The sequence below is a fragment of the Phycodurus eques genome, chromosome 12, assembly GCF_024500275.1.
Source record: "Phycodurus eques isolate BA_2022a chromosome 12, UOR_Pequ_1.1, whole genome shotgun sequence".
NCBI lineage: Eukaryota > Metazoa > Chordata > Actinopteri > Syngnathiformes > Syngnathidae > Phycodurus > Phycodurus eques.
In genome coordinates, this window is record NC_084536.1 from 23,010,354 (window position 1) to 23,033,220 (window position 22,867).

Sequence of the window (22,867 nt, forward strand, 5' to 3'; positions counted from 1 at the left end):
GATAGATAGATAGATCGGTCGATCGATCGATCGATAGATTAGAAAGATAGATCGAAAGATAGATAGATCGATCGATCGGTAGATAGATAGATAGCTAGATATTGGCTCCCTTCTCAAATTCCCACAGCGTGTGTGGGTGCTGGCCACGTTTCCTCTTCCACATTTTAAAAATGTAAAAATTCGATTTGTTTTTTTTTTTTTGCCGTGAAATTAATCGAGGGTGGGAACTGGCTACATTTCCTCTACCATGTTTACAATTTTGAAATAAAACATTTCCCCCTAAAATTAGTTGAGGGGCCACTCCATGTGTGCTCACGGGTCGCACAGTTGCCCATCTCTGATCTAAAGGTTAAACTCAGTAATTTCACTATTCATTTGATTATACATTTTACCTTTATTGTATTGCCAAATGCTACTTAATCCCTTGCCTGCACAGTTAGTTTGGTGGCAACCATTTGACACTGGAAAAGAACATTTCCCGTTTTGGGAAAAAAACAGCTCGAAATGATGACCAGATCAAATCAACAGGCATTCAAGAATGAATTGTACCAAGGGAGTCCATTGTGTATTTTAATTGAATCTAAGGAAGAAAGCACTACTTTAAGTCTTGAGCCAAGTCCACAAATGATTCTACTAACCCAAATTACTTCCTTAGGCCTCTGAATGGCTATTACTTTCCATCCAATGTATATATTTCTCACAACTCCCAAAAGGTAGGAAAATGGTGCTTTCGGGTGAAATTTAAGGATGAACCTAAAAGGCACTATAACCAAATCTGACCTCTATAATTTTGAATGCATGTCCAACTGTTAAATTTTCCCAGTTTGGGTTTGTGAGTCGTACCGCAGAGTTGCCTTGCCTCAAGCCATATAAATAGTACGTAAAGCACCAAATGTTCAACATCAATGCTGAACTATGTTCATAATGTGCCTGTCGAAAAAGCATAGCTTGTGACCAGAACGTATGGAAGGTAGAGCCCTCGCTCAGTAAGAATATCCACACATTCCCTTTAATTCTAACCAGCATCCTCTCTCTTTGGCAACCTGATCTTCCTTAACTCTTAATCTTTTTATGGTTTAAGAAATGTAATCAAGTACAAGATATTGTATACACAGTATCAAACGCCTATACCGGCTCACTGTTCAGGGCATCCGTATATACAACCACTATTTGGGATGCACATCTCGTTCCATCTGCATAGCCTTCCCTTGCGGCGATGCAGGAGCCAATCATGTTGAAGCAGAGCGGGTCTTGCAGAGAAAGGCTGTGAGATTTCCAAGAGGTCTGTGAAATGGGCCCCTCCCTTTCCACATGTCTGTAATTGTAATTTTTTTGTAAGTGTTTCTGCTTTAGTTTCCTGAAATGTTTAAGTGTTTCGTCTTTAATTTGTTTTCTGAAATGTTTTTTTTTTTTTACACTTTATTCACAGGTAGCCCTAATGAGGACAAAGGCTAAAGAACAAACTTCCTTAAACTTATTGCACCAAGTATCACCTAAAACAAATAGCGCAAACTATCAAAATACACCAGCATACGCAGCCCAAGTGTTCAAAGGCAAGGCAGAAGTTGTCAAGTTTGGAGCCACCTTATTCAATAGATTCTTCCAAAACCTTTAATCTGTAGCATATATTTTATTGCACCAGGCAGAGCTTACATTTTGGCCACACAGATTAGTAGGCACCAATATATTAAATACAAAGTCAAGTCTGGTTGAGGCTTTTTATTAATAAAGTTGATAAACTTTAGACACCAGCCCTCATCTGGTTGTCAGGTGGTACAGCCAGTCCCATGTGGGTGCCCACAGTGAGCCCAAACTTCTTGCCGGCCTGCTTCTCCTGGACCTCTGGCTTCAGCTGGAAGCCCTCGTCGTCAAAGCAGTCCATGGGTGTGAAACACAGCGGGGCCTCTTCCAGGAGACCCTCAAGGCGTCTGCGCCAAGCCTGGAGCATGGCGCCACGGGCCTCCTGGGGGACATGAGATGGAGCCCAGAAGATTTGAGGTGCCAGAACTTTGAAGCCACAGTAGTGCAGTATGCCATTCTGTTGAAATGTACATGTTCAGCATTTGCAGTCATTGAGAAAGACTGGCAATATTAACTCATTCACTGCCAGCCTTCCCAGTTAACAGATAGACTTCTAAAGCAGTCAATGTGTCAAGTGCAAAATACCTGAATCGGCCAGAGTGTTACATTCATGTCACCATTGATGCCATGAGCACTGAACATTGACTCCTGAGAGCCCGTAGTGAAAGACAGCACAGCTCTTTTGTCCTGTAGGAGGGGAACAGGTTAAGAATCATTCTGCTGCTGTGGGCCAAACAGCTTTACCAGAAGTTACACTTACCACCTCCACACAACCCCGTTTAAAAATCTTTGGGTGGGGCAGCATTCCTGTCTAACAAATTCCCATGAGTGGAGAGTGTGCAAATGAGACTACAGTTTTAAGTTGCCATGAATGACTGCCCGATAAAGGACAATCATACATTATAATCAAAGTCTGATTACTTAAGTTGGCATCACTAAAATAATAGCCATGAACTGTCACTTTGCATTCCCCCCCCCCCCACCCCCATAGAGAGCACATTGTAGGCATTTTGGGCAGTGCCAGTTTTCAGAAGCAAATTTCAATCTGTCAAGCCAACAACACTGCAGCTTTGCTTAGCTTTGAAAACTGGTTCTGAAAAAAAAAAAAACGCAGCTCTTCACCTGGGCAGAAACTAAGTGTAGCATTTAAATTAGCCTGAGACAACAGTTGGGCCAAATTTCAAATGGCAGAGTTTCTGACAGGCAGCTCACAAGCTATAGTTTGTCGACACCTTAAACAGTCACTTTACACGTAATGAATCCAGTTTAAACACCTCACCTTGAAGATGCCCCGACTGTACCGCTTCTCTTTGGAGTGCGCATAGCCAGGCACGAACACCCGGTCGATCCAGCCCTTCAGGATGGCGGGCAGACTGAACCAGTACATTGGGAACTGAAAACCATTTCACTTGTGCTCAGTGACACAAACAGGCACTGCTTGATGAGGAACTTTAATGCCCCTTGCCAGACTACCTGGAAGATGATGAGATCGGCCTCTGAGAGTTTCCGTTGCTCCTCGGTGATGTCAGCGGACAGTTTTCCTTCTTCCCACGCCACTTTGGTCTCCTTGGCATAATGGAAGTGCTCAGCCTGCTTGACCTCACCTGAGGACAAGTTGGAGATGACATATTAGGAGCGAATGGAGAGAGTGCCTCACCTGGTGGCCGCTTACACAAATAGTGATTTAATATTTCATACAGATTGGTGATTGCAACAAGTATAACCCTTGAGTATTGCCCCCTTCATTGCCTTATGGGTGGGAGGGGATTTATTCACATTCTAACCTGTGGATAAAGGAAATTAACACTTAGAAATATTACAAATTAAATGTTAACATTCAAAAGCACTCTTGTGCAGCCAGCCCATAGTTTTGTGTAACCAAAACATGCTAGTGGGTACACCTGGCATTTGCTCTTTAAAGTTAGAGGTGGCAGATGAATTCCACTATGCGGTACAGTACAGCTGCTATAGATGGGTACCTTGTCACTTCAGTTTGACAAACGAAAAGATTGGCTAACTTTGCATTGTGCTGCAGTCTGGAAACTTTGGTCTGGTTGCATAAGTTAACAATTTTTAGTTCAGATAAAAGCACCAGCTAAACAAGAACAGACAGCTTTCCTTACCCTCAGTAATGATGTCCTCAGCTGTAGCGGTGGCTTTAAACTTCATAGCATAGAGGTCGGACACAGTCACCGTGCAGCCCGAAGCGGTGAGAACATCCACAGCAATGTCTTTGGCAGCAGCGTTGAAAGAGCCGCGGCTCTGGTGGGCATACACAATCAGCGCCTTCTTTTCTGCCAAAGCTAGATTTAAAAAGACAGCAAGAAAACATATTAACAACATAAGCAAATCATTGTAGCTTGTCACTGAGCTCATGAAAAGCAAACGAACACTCAAAAGGAACCAACCATACCCATTTCCAAATCAGCTGCTGCCACGCACGCACAGTGAGGGTGAAGAGCTGCTGAAGTGACCAACACAAGCTGTGAAGGGTTTTTATACCTGGTGACGAATTGGTTCTCAGGTGCTGGCAATCAGCAATTAACACCATCTGCCAATCAGATGACACCCAGATAGTTAGATTGACAGAAAGAACGATATACATTCCATAGATAGATAGATAGATAAATATTGTCTCCCTTCTCAAATTCTCAGTTTCCTCTACCACATTTTTAAAATTTAAAAATATATATATTTTTTTTTTTTTTACCGTAAAATTAATCTAGGGTGCACTACAAGTTTTGGAACTGGCCACATTTCCTCAACCGTGGTTAAAATTTTAAAAATAAAATATTTCCCCCTAAAATTAGTTGAGGGGTCATTCCAAGTACGGGTCACAAAATTGCCCATCTCTGATCTAAAGGTTAAACCCAGACACTAACCCTATTTTATTATACAGGTTACCTTTATTGTTTTGTCAAATGCTACTTAATCCCTTGCCTGCACATTTAGTTGGCAACCATTTGACACTGGAAAGGAACATTTCCGATTTTAGAAAAAAAAAAAAAAAACACTAAATGACCAGATCAAATCAACAGGCATTCAACAATGAATTGTACTGAGAGTCTATTGTGTATTTTAATTGTATCCAAGGAAGAAACCACTTCTTTGAGTCTTGAGCCAAATCCACAAATGATTCCAATTTACTTCTCTCAGCCTCTGAATGGCTATTACTTTACATCCAATGCATATATTTCTCACTACTCCCAAAAGGTAGGAAAATGGTGCTTTCGGGTGAAATTTTAGGATGAACCTAAAAGGCACTATAACCAAATCTGACCGCTACCCTTTTGAATGCATACATCCAACTGTTAAATTTTCCAGGTACTTGTTTTGTACAACTATAAAAGTACCTGAACAGCAAAATTCATGTTTTTTTTTTTTTTTACTTCCGGTGTCTGCGTCTCAACCTGATATTGTAACTCATTTCACTGGCAGCCCTAATGAGGACAAATGCAATCGAATGAAGTTCCTCAAACTTCTTACACCAAGTATAATCTAAAACAAACAGCTCTCAATTAAAATATACTAGCATATTCAGCCCAAGTGTTCAAAGGCAAGGCAGAAGTTTCAGTCAAGTTTGAAGCCACTTAAGTCAAATCCTTCAAAAACATTAAATCGGTAACAGCTTTCATTTTGCGCACACAGATTAGTCGGCTCCAATATTTATGAAATCAATACAAAGTCAAGTCTGGTTGAGGCTTTTTATTAAATCAGGTTGATAAACTTCAGACACCAGCCCTCATCTGGTTGTCAGGTGGTACAGCCAGTCCCATGTGGGTGCCCACAGTGAGTCCAAACTTCTTGCCGGCGTGCTTCTCCTGGACCTCTGGCTTCAGCTGGAAGCCCTCTCCGTCAAAGCAGTCCATGGGTGTGAAACACAGCGGGGCCTCTTCCAAGAGACTCTCAAGGCGGCTGCGCCAGGCCTGGAGCATGGCAGCGCGGGCCTCCTGGGGCACGTGGGATGGAGCCCAGAAGATTTGAGGTGCCAGAACTTGGAAGCCACAGTAGTGCAGGACGCCATTCTGTTGAAATGTAAATGTTCAGCATTTGCGGTCATCAAGCAAGACTGGCAATATTAAGCACAAAATACCTGAATTGGCCAGAGTGTTACATTCATGTCACCATTGATGCCATGAGCACTGAACATGGACTCCTGAGAGCCAGTAGTGAAAGACAGCACAGCTCTCTTGTCCTGGAGGAGGAGAACAGGTTAAGAATCCTTCTGCAGCTGTGAGCCAAACAGATAATATACACCATTTACCACCTCTACACAGCCCTGTTTAAATATTTTGAGTGGGGCACCTTTCCTGTCTAACAAATCCCACACTAGTGCAGTGCGCGCAAACGAGACTACAGTTAAGTTGCCATGAATCATGGCTGTCAGATAAAGTACAAATCATACATTTTAGCCAGTCGGACTCATTTAGTTGGAGTAACAAAATAGCCATGAACTGTCACTTAGTACATTGGTAGGAGTTTTGGGGCAGTGCCAGTTAGCCGAAGCAAACTTCAATCTGTGTAGCCAACAACACTGCTTGGCTTTGAAAACTGGTTCTGAGGCAGAAACTACATTGGCCTGAGACAACAGTTGGGCCAAATTTAAAATGGCAGACATTTAACAAGCAGCTCACAAGACAAAGTCCCTTTACTCAATGAATCCAGTTTAAACCCCTCACCTTGAAGATGCCCCGACTGTACCGCTTCTCTTTGGAGTGCGCATAGCCAGGCACGAGCACCCGGTCGATCCAGCCCTTCAGGATGGCGGGCAGACTGAACCAGTACATGGGGAACTGAAAATCATTGCACTTGTGCTTACAGACTCAAATGGGCACCGTTTGATGAGGAACCTTAAAACCCTTTGCCAGACTACCTGGAAGATGATGAGATCGGCCGCTGAGAGTTTACGTTGCTCCTCAGTGATGTCAGCGGACAGTTTTCCTTCCTCCCACGCCACTTTGGTCTCCTTGGCATAACGGAAGTGCGCAGCCTGCTTGACTTCACCTGAGGACAAGTTGGAGACTACATATTCGGGGCGACTGGGGAGAGTGCCACACCAGGTGGCCACTTACCCCAATAGTGATTTCATTTATTACAGATTGCAGCAAGTGCAACCCCTGAATATGCCCCCCTGCATTGCCTTTTGGTGGTGGGGATTCATTCATATTCTAACCTGTGTATAAAAGGAAATTAACACTTTGCAATATTACAAATTCAAATTTAACATTTAAAAGCAGTCTTGTGCAGCCAGCCCATAGTTTTGTGTAACCAAAACATGCTAGTGGGTACAACAGGCATTTTCTCTTTGAAGTTAGGAGGTGGCAGATTAATTCCACCAGTCTGTATCAGTACATCTGCTAGATGGGTACCTTGTCACTGTCTTGAGTTTAACAATGTTAGAAGTGTGAAACTGTCCTGCAGTCCAACCAACTTGGGGAGGGGGGGGGGGGGGGGGTGAAATGGGGAGAAATTTGTATTAATTTTTTTTAACCTAATTTACCACACAAGCTAAAAGATTGGCTGGCTTTGCATTGTCTTGCAGTCTGGTAAATTTGGTCTGGTTGCATAAGGTCACTTTTGCAGAAATGTTCTAAAAAAATAAAATAAAAATATTTTTAAAAAAAAACCTTGATTTCAAGTCCAGTCTGCACACAAGTGTTAAGATGAAGTGGTTGGTTCTTTTTGTCAACAATTTTTAGTTCAGATAAAAGCACCATCTAAACAAGAACAGACAGCTTTCCTTACCCTCAGTAATGATGTCCTCAGCTGTAGCGGTGGCTTTAAACTTCATAGCATAGAGGTCGGACACAGTCACCGTGCAGCCCGTCGCAGTGAGAACATCCACAGCATTGTCTTTGGCAGCAGCGTTGAAAGAGGCGGGGCTCTGGTGGGCATACACAATCAGCGCCTTCTTTTCTGCCAAAGCTAGATTTAAAAAGACAGCAAGAAAATAATTATCACCGCAAGCAAGCAAGCAAGCAAGCAAGCAAGCAAGCAAGCAAGCAAGCAAGCAAGCAAGCAAGCAAGCAAGCAAGCAAGCAAGCAAGCAAGCAAGCAAGCAAGCAAGCAAGCAAGCAAGCAAAAGGACCCAACCGTACCCATTTCCAAAGTCAGCTGCTGCAGCGGACACAGTGAGGGTGAAGAACTGCTGAGGTGACCAACACAAGCTGTGAAGGGTTTTTATACCGGGTGACTAATTGGTTCTCAGGTGCTGGCAATCAGCAATTAACACCATCTGCCAATCAGATGACACCCAGATAGTAAGATTGACAGAAAGAACGATATGCATTCCATAGATAGATAAATATTGGACCCTTCTCAAATTCTCAGTTTTCTCTAACACATTTTTTAAATTAAAAAAATATTTTTTGCCGTAATTAATCTAGGGTGCCACGTTTCCTCTACCATGTTTAAAATTTTAAAAAGAAAAAAACCTTTCCCCCTAAAATTAGTTGAGGGGCAACTCCAAGTGTGCTCATGGGTCACCCCATTGCCCATCTCTTATTTTAAGGTTAAACTCAAATTACACTATTTTATGATACAGATTACCTTTATGATATGGCCAAATGCTACTTAATCCCTTGCCTGCACAGCTCATTGGCAATCATTTGACACTGGAAAGGAACATTTCCTATTTTAGGGAAAGAAAAAAAAACAGCTCTAAATGATGACCAGATCAAATCAACAGGCATTCAAGAATGAATTGTACCAAGCGAGTCCATTGTGTATTTTAATTGTATCCAAGGAAGAAACCACTTCTACTTTTAGTCTTGAGCCAAGTCCACAAATGATTCTAACCCAAATTACTTCCCTCTGCCTCTGAATGGCTATTACTTTACATCCAATGCATATATTTCTCACAACTCCCAAAAGGTAGGAAAATGGTGCTTTCAGGTGAAATTTTAGGATGAACCTAAAAGGTACAATAACCAAATCTGACCGCTCCCCTTTTGAATGCAGATGTCCAACTGTTCAATTTTCCAGGTACTTGTTTTGCACAACTATAAAAGTACCTGAACAGCAAAATTCATGCATTTTTTTGGACTTCCAGTGTCTGAGTCTCAACCTGATATTGTAACTCAGTTCACTGGCAGCCCTAATGAGGACAAATGCAATCAAATGAAGTTCCTCAAACTTCTTACACCAAGTATAATCTAAAAAAAACAGCTCTCAATTAAAATACACGAGCATATTCAGCCCAAGTGTTCAAAGGCAAGGCAGAAGTTTCAGTCAAGTTTGAAGCCACTTAAGTCAATAAATTCTTCCAAAACATTTAATCGGTAACATCTTTCATTGCACCAGGCAAAGCTTTCATTTTGCGCACACAGATTAGTCGGCTCCAATATATTCAATTTATGAAATCAATACAAAGTCAAGTCTGGTTGAGGCTTTTTATTAAATCGTGTTGATAAACTTCAGACGCCAGTCCTCATCTGGTTGTCAGGTGGTACAGCCAGTCCCATGTGGGTGCCCACAGTGAGCCCAAACTTCTTGCCGCCGTGCTTCTCCTGGACCTCTGGCTTCAGCTGGAAGCCTTCTCCATCAAAGCAGTCCATGGGTGTGAAACACAGCGGGGTCTCTTCCAAGAGACCCTCAAGGCGGCTGCGCCAGGCCTGGAGCATGGCGGCGCGGGCGTCCTGGGCCACGTGGGATGGAGCCCAGAAGATTTGAGGTGCCAGAACTTGGAAGCCACAGTAGTGCAGGATGCCATTCTGTTGAAATGGAAATGTTCAGCATTTGCGGTCATCGAGCAAGACTGGCAATATTAAGCACAAAATACCTGAATTGGCCAGAGTGTTACATTCATGTCACCATTGATGCCATGAGCACTGAACATGGACTCCTGAGAGCCAGTAGTGAAAGACAGCACAGCTCTCTTGTCCTGGAGGAGGAGAACAGTTGAAGAATCCTTCTGCAGCTGTGAGCCAAACAGATAATATACACCATTTACCACCTCTACACAGCCCTGTTTAAATATTTTGAGTGGGGCACCTTTCCTGTCTAACAAATCCCACACTAGTGCAGTGTGTGCAAATGAGACTACAGTTAAGTTGCCATGAATCATGTGAGAAACAAATTTTTAAAATAAAAAAACATTTCCCCCTAAAATTAGTTGAGGGGCAACTGCAAGTGTGCTCATGGGTCACCCCATTGCACATCTCTTATTTTAAGGTTAAACTCAAATTACACTGTTTTATTATACAAATTACCTTTATTATATGGCCAAATGCTACTTAATCCCTTGCCTGCACAGTAAATTGGCAATCATTTGACACTGGAAAGGAACATTTCCTTCTTGAAAAAAAAACCTAAATGACCAGATCAAACCAGGCATTCAACAATGAATTGAAGAGTCCTATTTTAATTGTATCCAAAAAAGAAAGCATTAGTCTTGAGCCAAGTCCAAATGATTCCATGAACCCAAATTACTTCCCTCGGCCTCTGAATGGCTATTACTTTACCTCCAATGCATAGATTTCTCACTACTCCCAAAAGATAGGAAAAAAATGGGGCTTTTGGGTGAAATTTTAGGATGAACCTGAAATGAACTATAACCAAATCTGGCCTCTATACTTTTTAATGCATACATCCAACTGCTACATTTTCCCAGTATGCTTTTTGCATAACTATAAAAAGTACCTGAACAGCAAAATTCACGTTTTTTTTTGGGACTTCATGTCTAAACCGGATATTGTAACTCAGTTCACTGGCAGTCCTCATGAGGACAAATGCAATAGAATGAAGTTCCTCAAACTTCTTACACCAAATATCTAAAACAAATAGCTCTCAAACTATTAAAATACACCAACATACTCAGCCCAAGAGTTCAAAGGCAAGGCAGAAGTTTCAGTCAAGTTTGAAGCCACTTGATTCAATAAATTCTTCCAAAACAGTGAATCGGTAGCATATCTTTTATTGCACCAGGCCAAGTTTACAATTTGCCCACACAGTATATTAGTAGGCTCCAATATATTCAATACAAAGTAAAGTCTGGTTGAGGCTTTTTACTAATCAAGTTGATAAACTTTAGACACCAGCCCTCATCTGATTGTCAGGTGGTACAGCCAGTCCCATGTGGGTGCCCACAGTGAGCCCAAACTTCTTGCCGGCGTGCTTCTCCTGGACCTCTGGCTTCAGCTGGAAGCCTTCTCCGTCAAAGCAGTCCATGGGTGTGAAACACAGCGGGGCCTCTTCCAGGAGACCCTCAAGGCGGCTGCGCCAGGCCTGGAGCATGGCAGCGCGGGCCTCCTGGGGCACGTGGGATGGAGCCCAGAAGATTTGAGGTGCCAGAACTTGGAAGCCACAGTAGTGAAGAATGCCATTCTGTTGAAATGTAAATGTTCAGCATTTGCGGTCATTGAGCAAGACTGGCAATATTAAGCGCAAAATACCTGAATTGGCCAGAGTGTTACATTCATGTCACCATTGATGCCATTAGCACTGAACATGGATTCCTGAGAGCCAGTAGTGAAAGACAGCACAGCTCTCTTGTCCTGGAGGAGGAGAACAGGTTAAGAAGCAGTCTGCAGCTGTGAGCCAAACAGATAATATACCAGTTACCACAAGGTACACAAGCCTTAAATATTTTTTGGGTGGGGCACCTTTCCTGTCGAACAAATCTCACAAGTGCAGCGTTTGCAAATGAGACTACAGTCAAGTTGCCATGAATCATGTGAGAAACATGGCTGTCAGATAAAGTACAAATCATACATTTTAACCAGTCGGACTCCTTTAGTTGGAGTAACTAAATAGCTATGAACTGTCACTTAGTACATTGGTAGGAGTTTCAGGGCAGTGCCAGTTCACCGAAGCAAACATCAATCTCTGTAGCCAACAACACTTTGAAAACTTTAAAAGAAAAAAAAAAAAAAAAAAACAGTTTTCAAAGCCACTTTTGGCTTTGAAAACTGGTTCTGAGGCAGAAACTGAGGGTAGCATTTACATTGGTCTGAGACAACAGTTGGGCCAACTTTCAAATGGCAGACATTTAACAAGCAGCTCACAAGACAAAGTCACTTTACTCAATGAATCCAGTTTAAACCACTCACCTTGAAGATGCCCCGACTGTACCGCTTCTCTTTGGAGTGCGCATAGCCAAGCACGAGCACCCGGTCGATCCAGCCCTTCAGGATGGCGGGCAGACTGAACCAGTACATGGGGAACTGAAAACCATTGCACTTGTGCTTACAGACTCAAATGGGCACCGTTTGATGAGGAACCTTAAAACCCTTTGCCAGACTACCTGGAAGATGATGAGATCGGCCTCTGAGAGTTTACGTTGCTCCTCGGTGATGTCAGCGGACAGTTTTCCTTCCTCCCACGCCACTTTGGTCTCCTTGGCATAACGGAAGTGCGCAGCCTGCTTGACTTCACCTGAGGACAAGTTGGAGACTACATATTCGGGGCGACTGGGGAGAGTGCCACACCAGGTGGCCACTTAACCCAATAGTGATTTCATTTATTACAGATTGCAGCAAGTGCAACCCCTGAATATGCCCCCCTTCATTGCCTTTTGGTGGTAGGGATTCATTCATATTCTAACCTGTGTATAAAAAGGAAATTAACACTTTGCAATATTACAAATTCAAATTTAACATTCAAAAGCAGTCTTGTGCAGCCAGCCCATAGTTTTGTGTAACCAAAACATGCTAGTGGGTACAACTGGCATTTTCTCTTTAAAGTTAGGAGGTGGCAGATTAATTCCACCAGTCTGTATCAGTACATCTGCTAGATGGGTACCTTGTCACTGTCTTGAGTTTAACAATGTTAGAAGTGTGAAACTGTCCTGCAGTCCAACAAACTTAGGGGGGGGAGAGATTTTTTTTTTTTTTTTTTAAATTAATCAATCTAATTTAGCACACAAACTAAAAGATTAGCTGGCTTTGGATTGTCCTGCAGTCTGGTAAATTTGGTCTTGTTGCAGAAATCATTTTATTAAAAAAAAAATAAAAAATAAATAAACCTTGATTTCAAGTCCACTCTGCACACAAGTTTTAAGATGAAGTAGTTGGTTTCCATAAACAGGTTTTGGTTTCGATAAAAGCACCACCAAAACTAACACAGACAGCTTTCCTTACCCTCAGTAATGATGTCCTCAGCTGTAGCGGTGGCTTTAAACTTCATAGCATAGAGGTCGGACACAGTCACCGTGCAGCCCGAAGCGGTGAGAACATCCACAGCAATGTCTTTGGCAGCAGCATTGAAAGAGCCGCGGCTCTGGTGGGCATACACAATCAGCGCTTTCTTTTCTGCCAAAGCTAGATTTAAAAAGAGCGCAAGAAAACAATTAACACCATAAGCAACTCATTGGAGCTTGTCACTGAGATCATGAAAAGCAAGCAAGCAAGCAAGCAAGCAAGCAAGCAAGCAAGCAAGCAAGCAAGCAAGCAAGCAAGCAAGCAAGCAAGCAAGCAAGCAAGCAAGCAAGCAAGCAAGCAAGCAAGCAAGCACTCAAAAGGACCCAACCATACCCATTTCCAAATCAGCTGCTGCCGCACACGCACAGTGAGGGTGAAGAGCTGCTGAGGTGACCAACACAAGCTGTGAAGGGTTTTTATACCTGGTGACTAATTGGTTCTCAGGTGCTGGCAATCAGCAATTAACACCATCTGCCAATCAGATGACACCCAGATAGTTAGATTGACAGAAAGAACGATATGCATTCCATAGAAAGATACATATTGGACCCTTCTCAAATTCTCAGTTTCCTCTACCACATTTTTTAAATTAAAAAAATATTTTTTGCCGTAATTAATCTCGGGTGCCACGTTTCCTCTACCATGTTTAAAATTTTTAAAATAAAAAAACCTTTCCCCCTAAAATTAGTTGAGGGGCAACTCCAAGTGTGCTCATGGGTCACCCCATTGCCCATCTCTTATTTTAAGGTTAAACTCAAAGTAATTTCACTATTTTATTTTACAGATTACCTTTATTATATGGCCAAATGCTATTTAACCCCTTGCCTGCACAGTTAGTTGGCAACCATTTGACACTGGAAATGAACATTTCCTATTTTTGGAAGAAAAAAAAAAAACTAAATGACCAGATCAAACCAACAGGTATTCAACAATGAATTGAAGAGTCCATTGTATTTTAATTGTATCCAAAGAAAGCATTACTGAGTCTTGAGCCAAGTCCACAAATGATTCCATGAACCCAAATTACTTCCCTCGGCCTCTGAATGGCTATTACTTTACCTCCAATGCATATATTTCTCACTACTCCCAAAAGATAGGAAAATTGGGCTTTCTGGTGAAATTTTAGGATTAACCTAAAAGGAACTATAACCAAAGCTGACCTCTATACTTTTGAATGCATACATCCAACTGTTAAATTTTCCCAGTATGCTTTTTCCACAACTATAAATGTACCTGAAAAGCACAATTCATGCTTTTTTTTCGACTTCCAGTGTCTCAACCTGATATCGTAACACTCAGTTCACTGGCAGCCATAATGAGGACAAAGGCAATAGAACGAAGTGCCTCAAACATCTTACACCAAATATCTAAAACAAATTGCTCTCAAACTATTAAAATACACCAACATACTCAGCCCAAGTGTTCAAAGGCAAGGCAGAAGTTTCAGTCAAGTTTGAAGCCACATGATTCAATAAATTCCTCCAAAACATTTAATCGGTAGCATATCTTTTATTGCACCAGGCCAAGCTTACATTTTCCCCACACAGTATATTAGTAGGCTCCAATATATTCAATTCATGAAATCAATACAAAGTGAAGTCTGGTTGAGGCTTTTTATTAAATCAAGTTGATAAACTTCAGACACCAGCCCTCATCTGGTTGTCAGGCGGGACAGCCAGTCCCATGTGGGTGCCCACAGTGAGCCCAAACTTCTTGCCGGCGTGCTTCTCCTGGACCTCTGGCTTCAGCTGGAAGCCTTCTCCGTCAAAGCAGTCCATGGGTGTGAAACACAGCGGGGCCTCTTCCAGGAGACACTCAAGGCGGCTGCGCCAGGCCTGGAGCATGGCGGCCCGGGCCTCCTGGGGCACGTGGGATGGAGCCCAGAAGATTTGAGGTGCCAGAACTTGGAAGCCACAGTAGTGCAGGATGCCATTCTGTTGAAATGTAAATGTTCAGCATTTGCGGTCATTGAGCAAGACTGGCAATATTAAGCGCAAAATACCTGAATTGGCCAGAGTGTTACATTCATGTCACCATTGATGCCATGAGCACTGAACATGGACTCCTGAGAGCCAGTAGTGAAAGACAGCACAGCTCTCTTGTCCTGGAGGAGGAGAATAGTTTAAGAATTAGTCTGCTGCTGTGAGCCAAACAGATAATACCATTTACCACAAGGTACACAAGCCTTAAATATTTTGGGTGGAGCACCTTTCCTGTCTAACAAATCCCACACAAGTGCAGCGTGTGCAAATGAGACTGCATATAAGTTGCCATGAATCATGAGAAACATGGCTGTCAGATAAAGCACAAATTATACATTTTAACCAGTCAGACTGCTTTCGTTGGAGTAACTAAATAGCTATGAACTGTCACTTAGTACATTGGTAGGAGTTTTGGGGCAGTGCCAGTTCGCCGAAGCAAACTTCAATCTGTGTAGCCAACAACACTGCAGCTCTGCTTGGCTTTGAAAACTGGTTCTGAGGCAGAAACTGAGGGTAGCATTTACATTGGCCTGAGACAACAGTTGGGCCAAATTTAAAATGGCAGACATTTAACAAGCAGCTCACAAGACAAAGTCACTTTACTCAATGAATCCAGTTTAAACCTCACCTTGAAGATGCCCCGACTGTACCGCTTCTCTTTGGAGTGCGCATAGCCAGGCACGAGCACCCGGTCGATCCAGCCCTTCAGGATGGCGGGCAGACTGAACCAGTACATGGGGAACTGAAAACCATTGCACTTAGAGACTCAAATGGGCACCATTTGATGAGGAACCTTAAAGCCCTTTGCCAGACTACCTGGAAGATGATGAGATCGGCCTCTGAGAGTTTACGTTGCTGGTCAGTGATGTCGGCAGACAGTTTCCCTTCCTCCCACGCCACTTTGGTCTCCTTGGCATAACGGAAGTGCTCAGCCTGCTTGACTTCACCTGAGGACAAGTTGGAGACCACATATTAGGGGCAAATGGGGAGAGTGCCTCACCAGGTGGCCGCTTACCCAAATTGTGATTTCATTTATTTCAAATTTGTGATTTCATTTATTTCAAATTAGTGATTGCAGCAAGTGCAACCCCTGAATATGCCCCCCTTCATTGCCTTTTGGTGGGGGGGGGGATTCATATGCTAACCTGTGTATAAAGGAAATGAAGACTTTGCAATATTACAAATTAAATGTTAACATTCAAAAGCACTCTTGTGCAGCCAGCCCCTAGTCGTGTGTAACCAAAACATGCTAGTGGGTACAACGGGCATTTTCTATTTAAAGTTAGGAGGTGGCAGATTACTTCCACCAGTCTGTATCAGTACATCTGCTAGATGGGTACCTTGTCACTTCAGGATGACATTGTCTTGAGTTTAACAATGTTAGAAGTGTGAAACTGTCCTGCAGTCCAACCAATTTAGGGGCGGGAGAAAAAAAAATTAAATCTAAATTTGCCACACAAACTAAAAGATTGGCTGACTTTGCATTGTCCTGCAGTCTGGTAAAGTTAGTCTTGTTGCATAAGGTCACTTTTGCAGAAATCTTTTTTTTTTTTTTAAATAAAATAACCTTGATTTCAGGTCCACTCTGCACACAAGTTTTAAGATGAAGTGGTTGGTTTCCATAAACAGTTTTTGGTTTAGATAAAAGCACCACCTAAACTAGAACAGACAGCTTTCCTTACCCTCAGTAATGATGTCCTCAGCTGTAGCGGTGGCTTTAAACTTCATAGCATAGAGGTCGGACACAGTCACCGTGCAGCCCGTCGCGGTGAGAACATCCACAGCAATGTCTTTGGCAGCAGCGTTGAAAGAGGCGGGGCTCTGGTGGGCATACACAATCAGCGCCTTCTTTTCTGCCAAAGCTAGATTTAAAAAGAGAGCAAGAAAACAATTAACACCATAAGCAAATCATTGTAGCTTCTCATTGAGATCATGAAAAGCAACCAAACACTCAAGCGGAACCAACCGTACCCATTTCCAAATCAGCTGCTGCCACACACAGCACAGTGAGGGTGAAGAACTGCTGAGGTGACCAACACAAGCTGTGAAGGTTTTTTTATACCGGGTGACTCATTGTTTCTCAGGTGCTGGCAATCAGAAATTAACACCATCTGCCAATCAGATGACACCCAGATAGTTCGATTGACAGAAAGAACGATATGCATTCCATAGAAAGATCAATATTGGACCCTTCTCAAATTCTCAGTTTCCTCAAGTACATTTTTTAAATTTAAAAAATATATTTTTGCCGTAATTAATCTCGGGGCCACGTTTCCTCTTCCATGTTTAAAATTTTAAAAATAAAAAAATTCCCCTTAAAATTAGTTGAGGGGAAACTCCAAGTGTGCTCATGGGTCGCACCGTTGTCCATCTCTTATTTTAAGGTTAAAATCAGAGTAATTTCACTATTTTATTATACAGATTACCTTTATTATATGGCCAAATGCCCCTTTATCCCTTGCCTGCACAGTTAGTTGGCAACCATTTGATACTGGAAAGGAACATTGCCAATTTTTGAAAAAATAAATAAATTCTGACCAGATCAAACCAATAGGCATTCAACAATTCATTGAAGAGTCCATTGTATATTTTAATTGTATCCAAAAAAGAAAGCACTAAAGTCTTGAGCCAAGTCCACAAATGATTCCACTAACCCAAATTACTTCCCTAGGCCTCTGAATGGCTATTACTTTACCTCTAATGCATAGATTTCTCACTACTCCCAAAAAGGTAGGAAAATTGGGCTTTTGGGTGAAATTTTAGGATGAACCTAAAAGGCACTAACCAAATCTGACCTCTCCACTTCTGAATGCATACATCCAACTGATCAATTTTCCCAGTACTTGTTTTGCACAACTATGAAAAAGACCTGAACAGCTAAATTCAAAGATGCTTTTTATAGACTTCCAGTCTCTCTGCATCTCATCCTAATATTGTAACACTCAGGTAAGCAGCCACTGAGAACATATTGTAGTGCAAAGAGTTGTCAAGTGCTCCTCGCAACCACACCCCACTGCAATATGTTTCAGTTCACTGGCAGTCCTAATGAGGGCAAATGCAATAGAATGAAGTTCCTCAAACTTCTTACACCAAGTCTAATCAAAAACAAATAGCTCTCAAACTATTAAAATAAACCAGCATATTCAGCCCAAGTCTTCAAAAGGCAAGGGAGAAGTTGTGAATTTTGAAGCCACTTGATTCAATAAATTCTTCCCAAACATTTTTTAGCATCTCTTTTATTGCACCAGGCCAAGCTTACATTTTTCCTACACAGATTAGTAGGCACAAATATATTCAATTTATGAAATCAATACAAAATGTCAAGTCTGGGTGAGGCTTTTTATAAATCAGGTTGATAAACTTCAGACACCAGCCCTCATCTGGTTGTCAGGTGGTACAGCCAGTCCCATGTGGGTGCCCACAGTGAGCCCAAACTTCTTGCCGGCGTGCTTCTCCTGGACCTCTGGCTTCAGCTGGAAGCCCTCTCCGTCAAAGCAGTCCATGGGTGTGAAACACAGCGGGGTCTCTTCCAAGAGACCCTCAAGGCGGCTGCGCCAGGCCTGGAGCATGGTGGCGCGGGCCTCTTGGGGCACATGGGATGGAGCCCAGAAGATTTGAGGTGCCAGAACTTTGAAGCCACAGTAGTGCAGGATGCCATTCTGTTGAAATGTAAATGTTCAGCATTTGCGGTCATCGAGCAAGACTGGCAATATTAAGCGCAAAATACCTGAATTGGCCAGAGTGTTACATTCATGTCACCATTGATGCCATTAGCACTGAACATGGACTCCTGAGAGCCAGTAGTGAAAGAGAGCACAGCTCTCTTGTCCTGGAGGAGGAGAACAGGTTAAGAATCATTCTGCTGCTGTGAGCCAAACAGATAATATACCATTTAACACCTCTACACAACCCCGTTTAAATATTTTTGGGTGGGACAGCTTTCCTGTCTAACAAATCCCACACTAGTGCAGCATGTGCAAATAAGACTACAGTTTTAAGTTGAATGAATCATGTGCGAAACATGGCTGTGAGATAAAGCACAAATCATACATTTTAACCAGTCAGATTCCTTTAGTTGGAGTCACTAAATAGCTAGTAACTGTCACTTGTACATTGGTAGGAGTTTGGGGCAGTGCCAGTTAGCCGAAGCAAACTTCAATCTATGGAGCCAACAACACTGCAGCTCTGCTTGGCTTTGAAAACTGGTTCTGAGGAAAAACTGCAGCTCTTCACCCAGGCAGAAACTGATGGTAGCATTTAAAATTTGCCTGAGACAACAGTTGGGCCAAATTTCAAATGGCAGACATTTAACAGGCAGCTCACAAGACAAAAAGTCACTTTACTCAATGAATCCAGTTTAAACCCCTCACCTTGAAGATGCCTCGACTGTACCGCTTCTCTTTGGAGTGCGCATAGCCAAGCACGAGCACCCGGTCGATCCAGCCCTTCAGGATGGCGGGCAGACTGAACCAGTACATGGGGAACTGAAAACCATTTCACTTGTGCTCAGTGACACAAACGGGCACCGCTTGATTAGGAACCTTAAAGCCCTTTGCCAGACTACCTGGAAGATGATAAGATCGGCCTCCGAGAGTTTACGTTGCTGGTCAGTGATGTCGGCGGACAGTTTTCCTTCCTCCCACGCCACTTTGGTCTCCTCGGCATAACGGAAATGCTCAGCTTGCTTGACCTCACCTGGGGACAAGTTGGAGACTACATATTAGGTGGAAGTCACTTTTGGCAGAGATCCACTCTGCACACGAGTGTTAAGATGAAGTGGTTGGTTTCCATAAACGGTTTTTGATAAAAGCACCACCTAAAGTAGGACAGCTTTCATTACCCTCAGTAATGATGTCCTCAGCTGTAGCAGTGGCTTTAAACTTCATAGCATAGAGGTCGGACACAGTCACCGTGCAGCCCGTAGCGGTGAGAACATCCACAGCAATGTCTTTGGCAGCAGCGTTGAAAGAGCCGCGGCTCTGGTGGGCATACACAATCAGCGCCTTCTTTTCTGCCAAAGCTAGATTTAAAAAGACAGCAAGAAAACATATTAACACCATAAGCAAATCATTGTAGCTTGTCACTGAGCTCATGAAAAGCAAACAAACACTCAAAAGGACCCAACCGTACCCATTTCCAAAGTCAGCTGCTGCAGCGGACACAGTGAGGGTGAAGAGCTGCTGAAGTGACCAACACAAGCTGTGAAGGTTTTTTTATACCGGGTGACTAATTGTTTCTCAGGTGCTGGCAATCAGCAATTAACACCATCTGCCAATCAGATGACACCCAGATCGTTAGATTGACAGAAAGAACGATATACATTCCATCGATAGATAGATATTGTCTTGATCTTGCGCATAGTTTCCTCATTTTCATGTTGAAGATCATCAGAAATTGTTTTCATATCAGACAAAAATAACCCAGCTAAACATAAAATGGTCATTTTATTTATTAAAGGGGAGAAAAAATATTCAAAATTACTTGGCCATGTGTGTAAAAGCAACAACTGAAATCAAGCGTTTTCTGTAACTGGCAGAGTCTTTCACATCTCTGTGGAGATATTTTGGCCCACTCTTTCTTGCAGAATTGTTTGAATTCAGTGTGGTGCTGGAAGGTTTTCGAGCATGAACAACCTTTTTAAGGTCATGCCGCAGCATTTCAATCAGATTCATGTCCGGACTTTGACTGGGCCACTCTGAAATATGAATACATCATAAAAATGTGTGTGTTGTGTTATGTGTACAGCATGGGGAAACCCACCAGTACCATACCATACCATACCATGCTGACCTAATGACAATTGTGCAAAATTTCGAGTCGACAATATCGCTTCATATGACAAACCAGATAAGTGAATGTTCCATGAAAAGGCAAAAAAATATACAAATGAAACTGCAGTCCATGTTTATTTATGTGTTCAAATGTAACTATGTTTAACCTTTTAAAATCTAATAGATTGTGCCACAAGGTGGCACTTTGAGTTTATATTTGAAAACATGTCATGCTTGAGGCTACAGCAGAGTGGCACGTGACCAGAGAGAGCCAATCACAAGTGTCGGCCTCCATAAGAGGAAGCGATAGGAAAACGAAATCTGAGCTTTTGCAGCTATTTTTCAAATATAACTAAATTTGTTATCATGGAAATTTCCAAAAGCAACTGTGATTTAATAATACATTTTCTCACAGTAATGTATCTCTATATAAAAAAGAAGATATATACTGTCGTTACAGAGACAGATGTACAGAAATAACTGGACGCATTCTAGATACAGTACACTGACACAGATTACATACATTGACAAATGGAATAATACAAATATAGATACATGGATAATATTGTATATACTGTATACGTACAGACAAATGCTGTTGATACATGTATGGACCATACACCACAGATAGACTTCTCCAATCCTGTCAGGGGGGATAACAGGGCGAGTGCTACAGAAAGTCTGGTAGCTGTACCGCAAAATAATATGAAGTTTATAGTCAGTTAATCCCATGATAAAAGTACACAACACACTTGCACATGTCTATATTTCCCACCCTCACTATTCAGTGGTTGTTATTAATTGTGTGTGTGTGTTCGTGTGTTTTATTCCTGGACATATTGAAACCACGAGGCCCAAGGCAAGTGCGGCATCTCTTTTCCATGACTGCTGCCCTTTAATGGGTAACTCCTAAATTGGAGGGCGCCCACAAAGGAAAGAAGCGAGCGCATCAAAGGCCAACACGAGCTGGCACACATCTGGAAGTCAAATCCCTCACATGTGCCAACTATCCTGCAGCAACTGTGCGTCTGCTTCATATTAGCATGCAAACTTTTATGCATGCGCGGCAAGAGTGAGCACCCCCCACATCTGCCCCCCCCCCCCCCCCTTCCCACCAAGCGTTCGGCCGCATCATTCAAGATTTACAACAAATGTGCTGTTTATGACTGTATGTTTTTACAACGCACACTCCGGCATAACGCGGTGGATGGCGAGGGATCATGTGTTTTGCTCTGAGCTATGCTTTCACCACATGGGTTTTGTTTGTGTCCTCGGTGGTATGTGTCACCTTTATAGAGGTGTCGTGTCATAATGTGCAACATGAAAGACACACGGGAGACTTGCCTGAAGGGGATTTGTTGAACGCAACTTCAACGATGGCAATTGTATCACGAAGCCACATTCTCCTTAACAGAGATTCTCAGAGTGTGGTACGAATAGCATTAGTGGAACATGGGCTCGCTCTCACTGAAATCACTGAGTTAATTACAAAAATTGTAAACATTTTAAAAACCGAGTACAATCAAACGTATTTTTTTTGGTCGGTTGTTTTTGATGAATATTTAATAACACCAGCCGCTTCACACTCGGTTGCGAACTGCTCCAGTGAGAGTTGGACATGACGGCCTGATGAAGCCCACAGAACCACATCATCTGCAAAAAGCAGAGATGCAATACTGAGGCCACCAAACCGGAACCCCTCTACGCCTCGGCTGCGCCTAGAAATTCTGTCCGTAAAATTATGAACAGAATCGGTGGGTGACAAAGGGCAGCCTTGGCGGAGTCCAACCCTCACCGGAAACGAGTCCGACTTACTGCCAGCAATGCGGACCAAACTCTGACACTGGTCGTACAGGGACCGAACAGGCCGTATCAGGGGATTTGGTACCCCATACTCCCGAAGCACCCATCACAGGACTCCCCACCGCCCAGCTCACACTGCACCAGACCCCTACGGCCCCTCCCACAGGTGGTGAGCCCATGGGAAGGGGGGACCCACGTTACCGTTTCGGGCTTTGCGTTTGGGCCTGCAGGCCCGGCCACTAGGTGCTTGCCTTCAAGCCCCACCTCCAGGTCTGGCTCCAGTGGGGGGCCCCGGTGACCCGCGTCCGGGCAAGGGAAACCTAGATCCATTTGTTACTTTCTTCAAAGGGGTTTTTGGAGCTGTGCTTTGTCTGGTCCCTCACCTAGGACCTGTTTGCCAAGGGTGACCCTACCAGGGGCGCGAAGCCCCAGACAACTTAGCTCCTAGGATCATTGGGACACACTAACCCCTCCACCACGATAAGGTGACGGCTCAAGGAGGAGGAGATAAAAGTAGTCACACAAAAAGTTGAACACGGGTTATTTGTTGTAGCCTGCATCTGCGTTTTGCCTTTTGATAATTTATATCTAA

At 43.0% G+C, this 22,867-nt stretch overlaps 6 protein-coding genes across 6 annotated transcripts; all 6 read right to left on the minus strand.

Moving 5' to 3' along the window:
• Positions 1-1,741: 1,741 nt before the first annotated feature.
• On the minus strand, positions 1,742-4,022 carry LOC133410751 (NAD(P)H dehydrogenase [quinone] 1-like). The gene is made up of 6 exons (XM_061692246.1): positions 3,995-4,022; positions 3,705-3,884; positions 3,055-3,185; positions 2,861-2,974; positions 2,167-2,268; positions 1,742-2,038 (listed from the first exon to the last, which is right to left on the minus strand). Exons 1-6 carry the CDS (start codon positions 3,996-3,998, stop codon positions 1,742-1,744), a joined length of 828 nt encoding a protein of 275 aa, XP_061548230.1. The 5' UTR covers positions 3,999-4,022.
• A 1,287-nt stretch (positions 4,023-5,309) lies between these two features.
• On the minus strand, positions 5,310-8,303 carry LOC133410642 (NAD(P)H dehydrogenase [quinone] 1-like). Its single transcript, XM_061692052.1, has 6 exons — positions 8,291-8,303; positions 7,327-7,506; positions 6,455-6,585; positions 6,261-6,374; positions 5,675-5,776; positions 5,310-5,606 (listed from the first exon to the last, which is right to left on the minus strand). The coding sequence occupies exons 1-6, from the start codon at positions 8,301-8,303 to the stop codon at positions 5,310-5,312; spliced, it is 837 nt and encodes a 278-aa protein (XP_061548036.1).
• Positions 8,304-8,996: 693 nt separating this feature from the next.
• Positions 8,997-9,740, minus strand: LOC133410643 (NAD(P)H dehydrogenase [quinone] 1-like). Its single transcript, XM_061692053.1, has 3 exons — positions 9,729-9,740; positions 9,362-9,499; positions 8,997-9,293 (listed from the first exon to the last, which is right to left on the minus strand). Exons 1-3 carry the CDS (start codon positions 9,738-9,740, stop codon positions 8,997-8,999), a joined length of 447 nt encoding a protein of 148 aa, XP_061548037.1.
• An 868-nt stretch (positions 9,741-10,608) lies between these two features.
• On the minus strand, positions 10,609-13,056 carry LOC133410644 (NAD(P)H dehydrogenase [quinone] 1-like). Its single transcript, XM_061692055.1, has 6 exons — positions 13,053-13,056; positions 12,660-12,839; positions 11,825-11,955; positions 11,631-11,744; positions 10,974-11,075; positions 10,609-10,905 (listed from the first exon to the last, which is right to left on the minus strand). The coding sequence occupies exons 1-6, from the start codon at positions 13,054-13,056 to the stop codon at positions 10,609-10,611; spliced, it is 828 nt and encodes a 275-aa protein (XP_061548039.1).
• Positions 13,057-14,356: 1,300 nt separating this feature from the next.
• LOC133410645 (NAD(P)H dehydrogenase [quinone] 1-like) lies at positions 14,357-16,676 on the minus strand. The gene is made up of 6 exons (XM_061692056.1): positions 16,673-16,676; positions 16,384-16,563; positions 15,518-15,648; positions 15,330-15,443; positions 14,722-14,823; positions 14,357-14,653 (listed from the first exon to the last, which is right to left on the minus strand). The coding sequence occupies exons 1-6, from the start codon at positions 16,674-16,676 to the stop codon at positions 14,357-14,359; spliced, it is 828 nt and encodes a 275-aa protein (XP_061548040.1).
• A 1,387-nt stretch (positions 16,677-18,063) lies between these two features.
• Positions 18,064-19,835, minus strand: LOC133410646 (NAD(P)H dehydrogenase [quinone] 1-like). Its single transcript, XM_061692057.1, has 5 exons — positions 19,832-19,835; positions 19,542-19,721; positions 19,266-19,396; positions 18,429-18,530; positions 18,064-18,360 (listed from the first exon to the last, which is right to left on the minus strand). Exons 1-5 carry the CDS (start codon positions 19,833-19,835, stop codon positions 18,064-18,066), a joined length of 714 nt encoding a protein of 237 aa, XP_061548041.1.
• Positions 19,836-22,867: the final 3,032 nt, after the last annotated feature.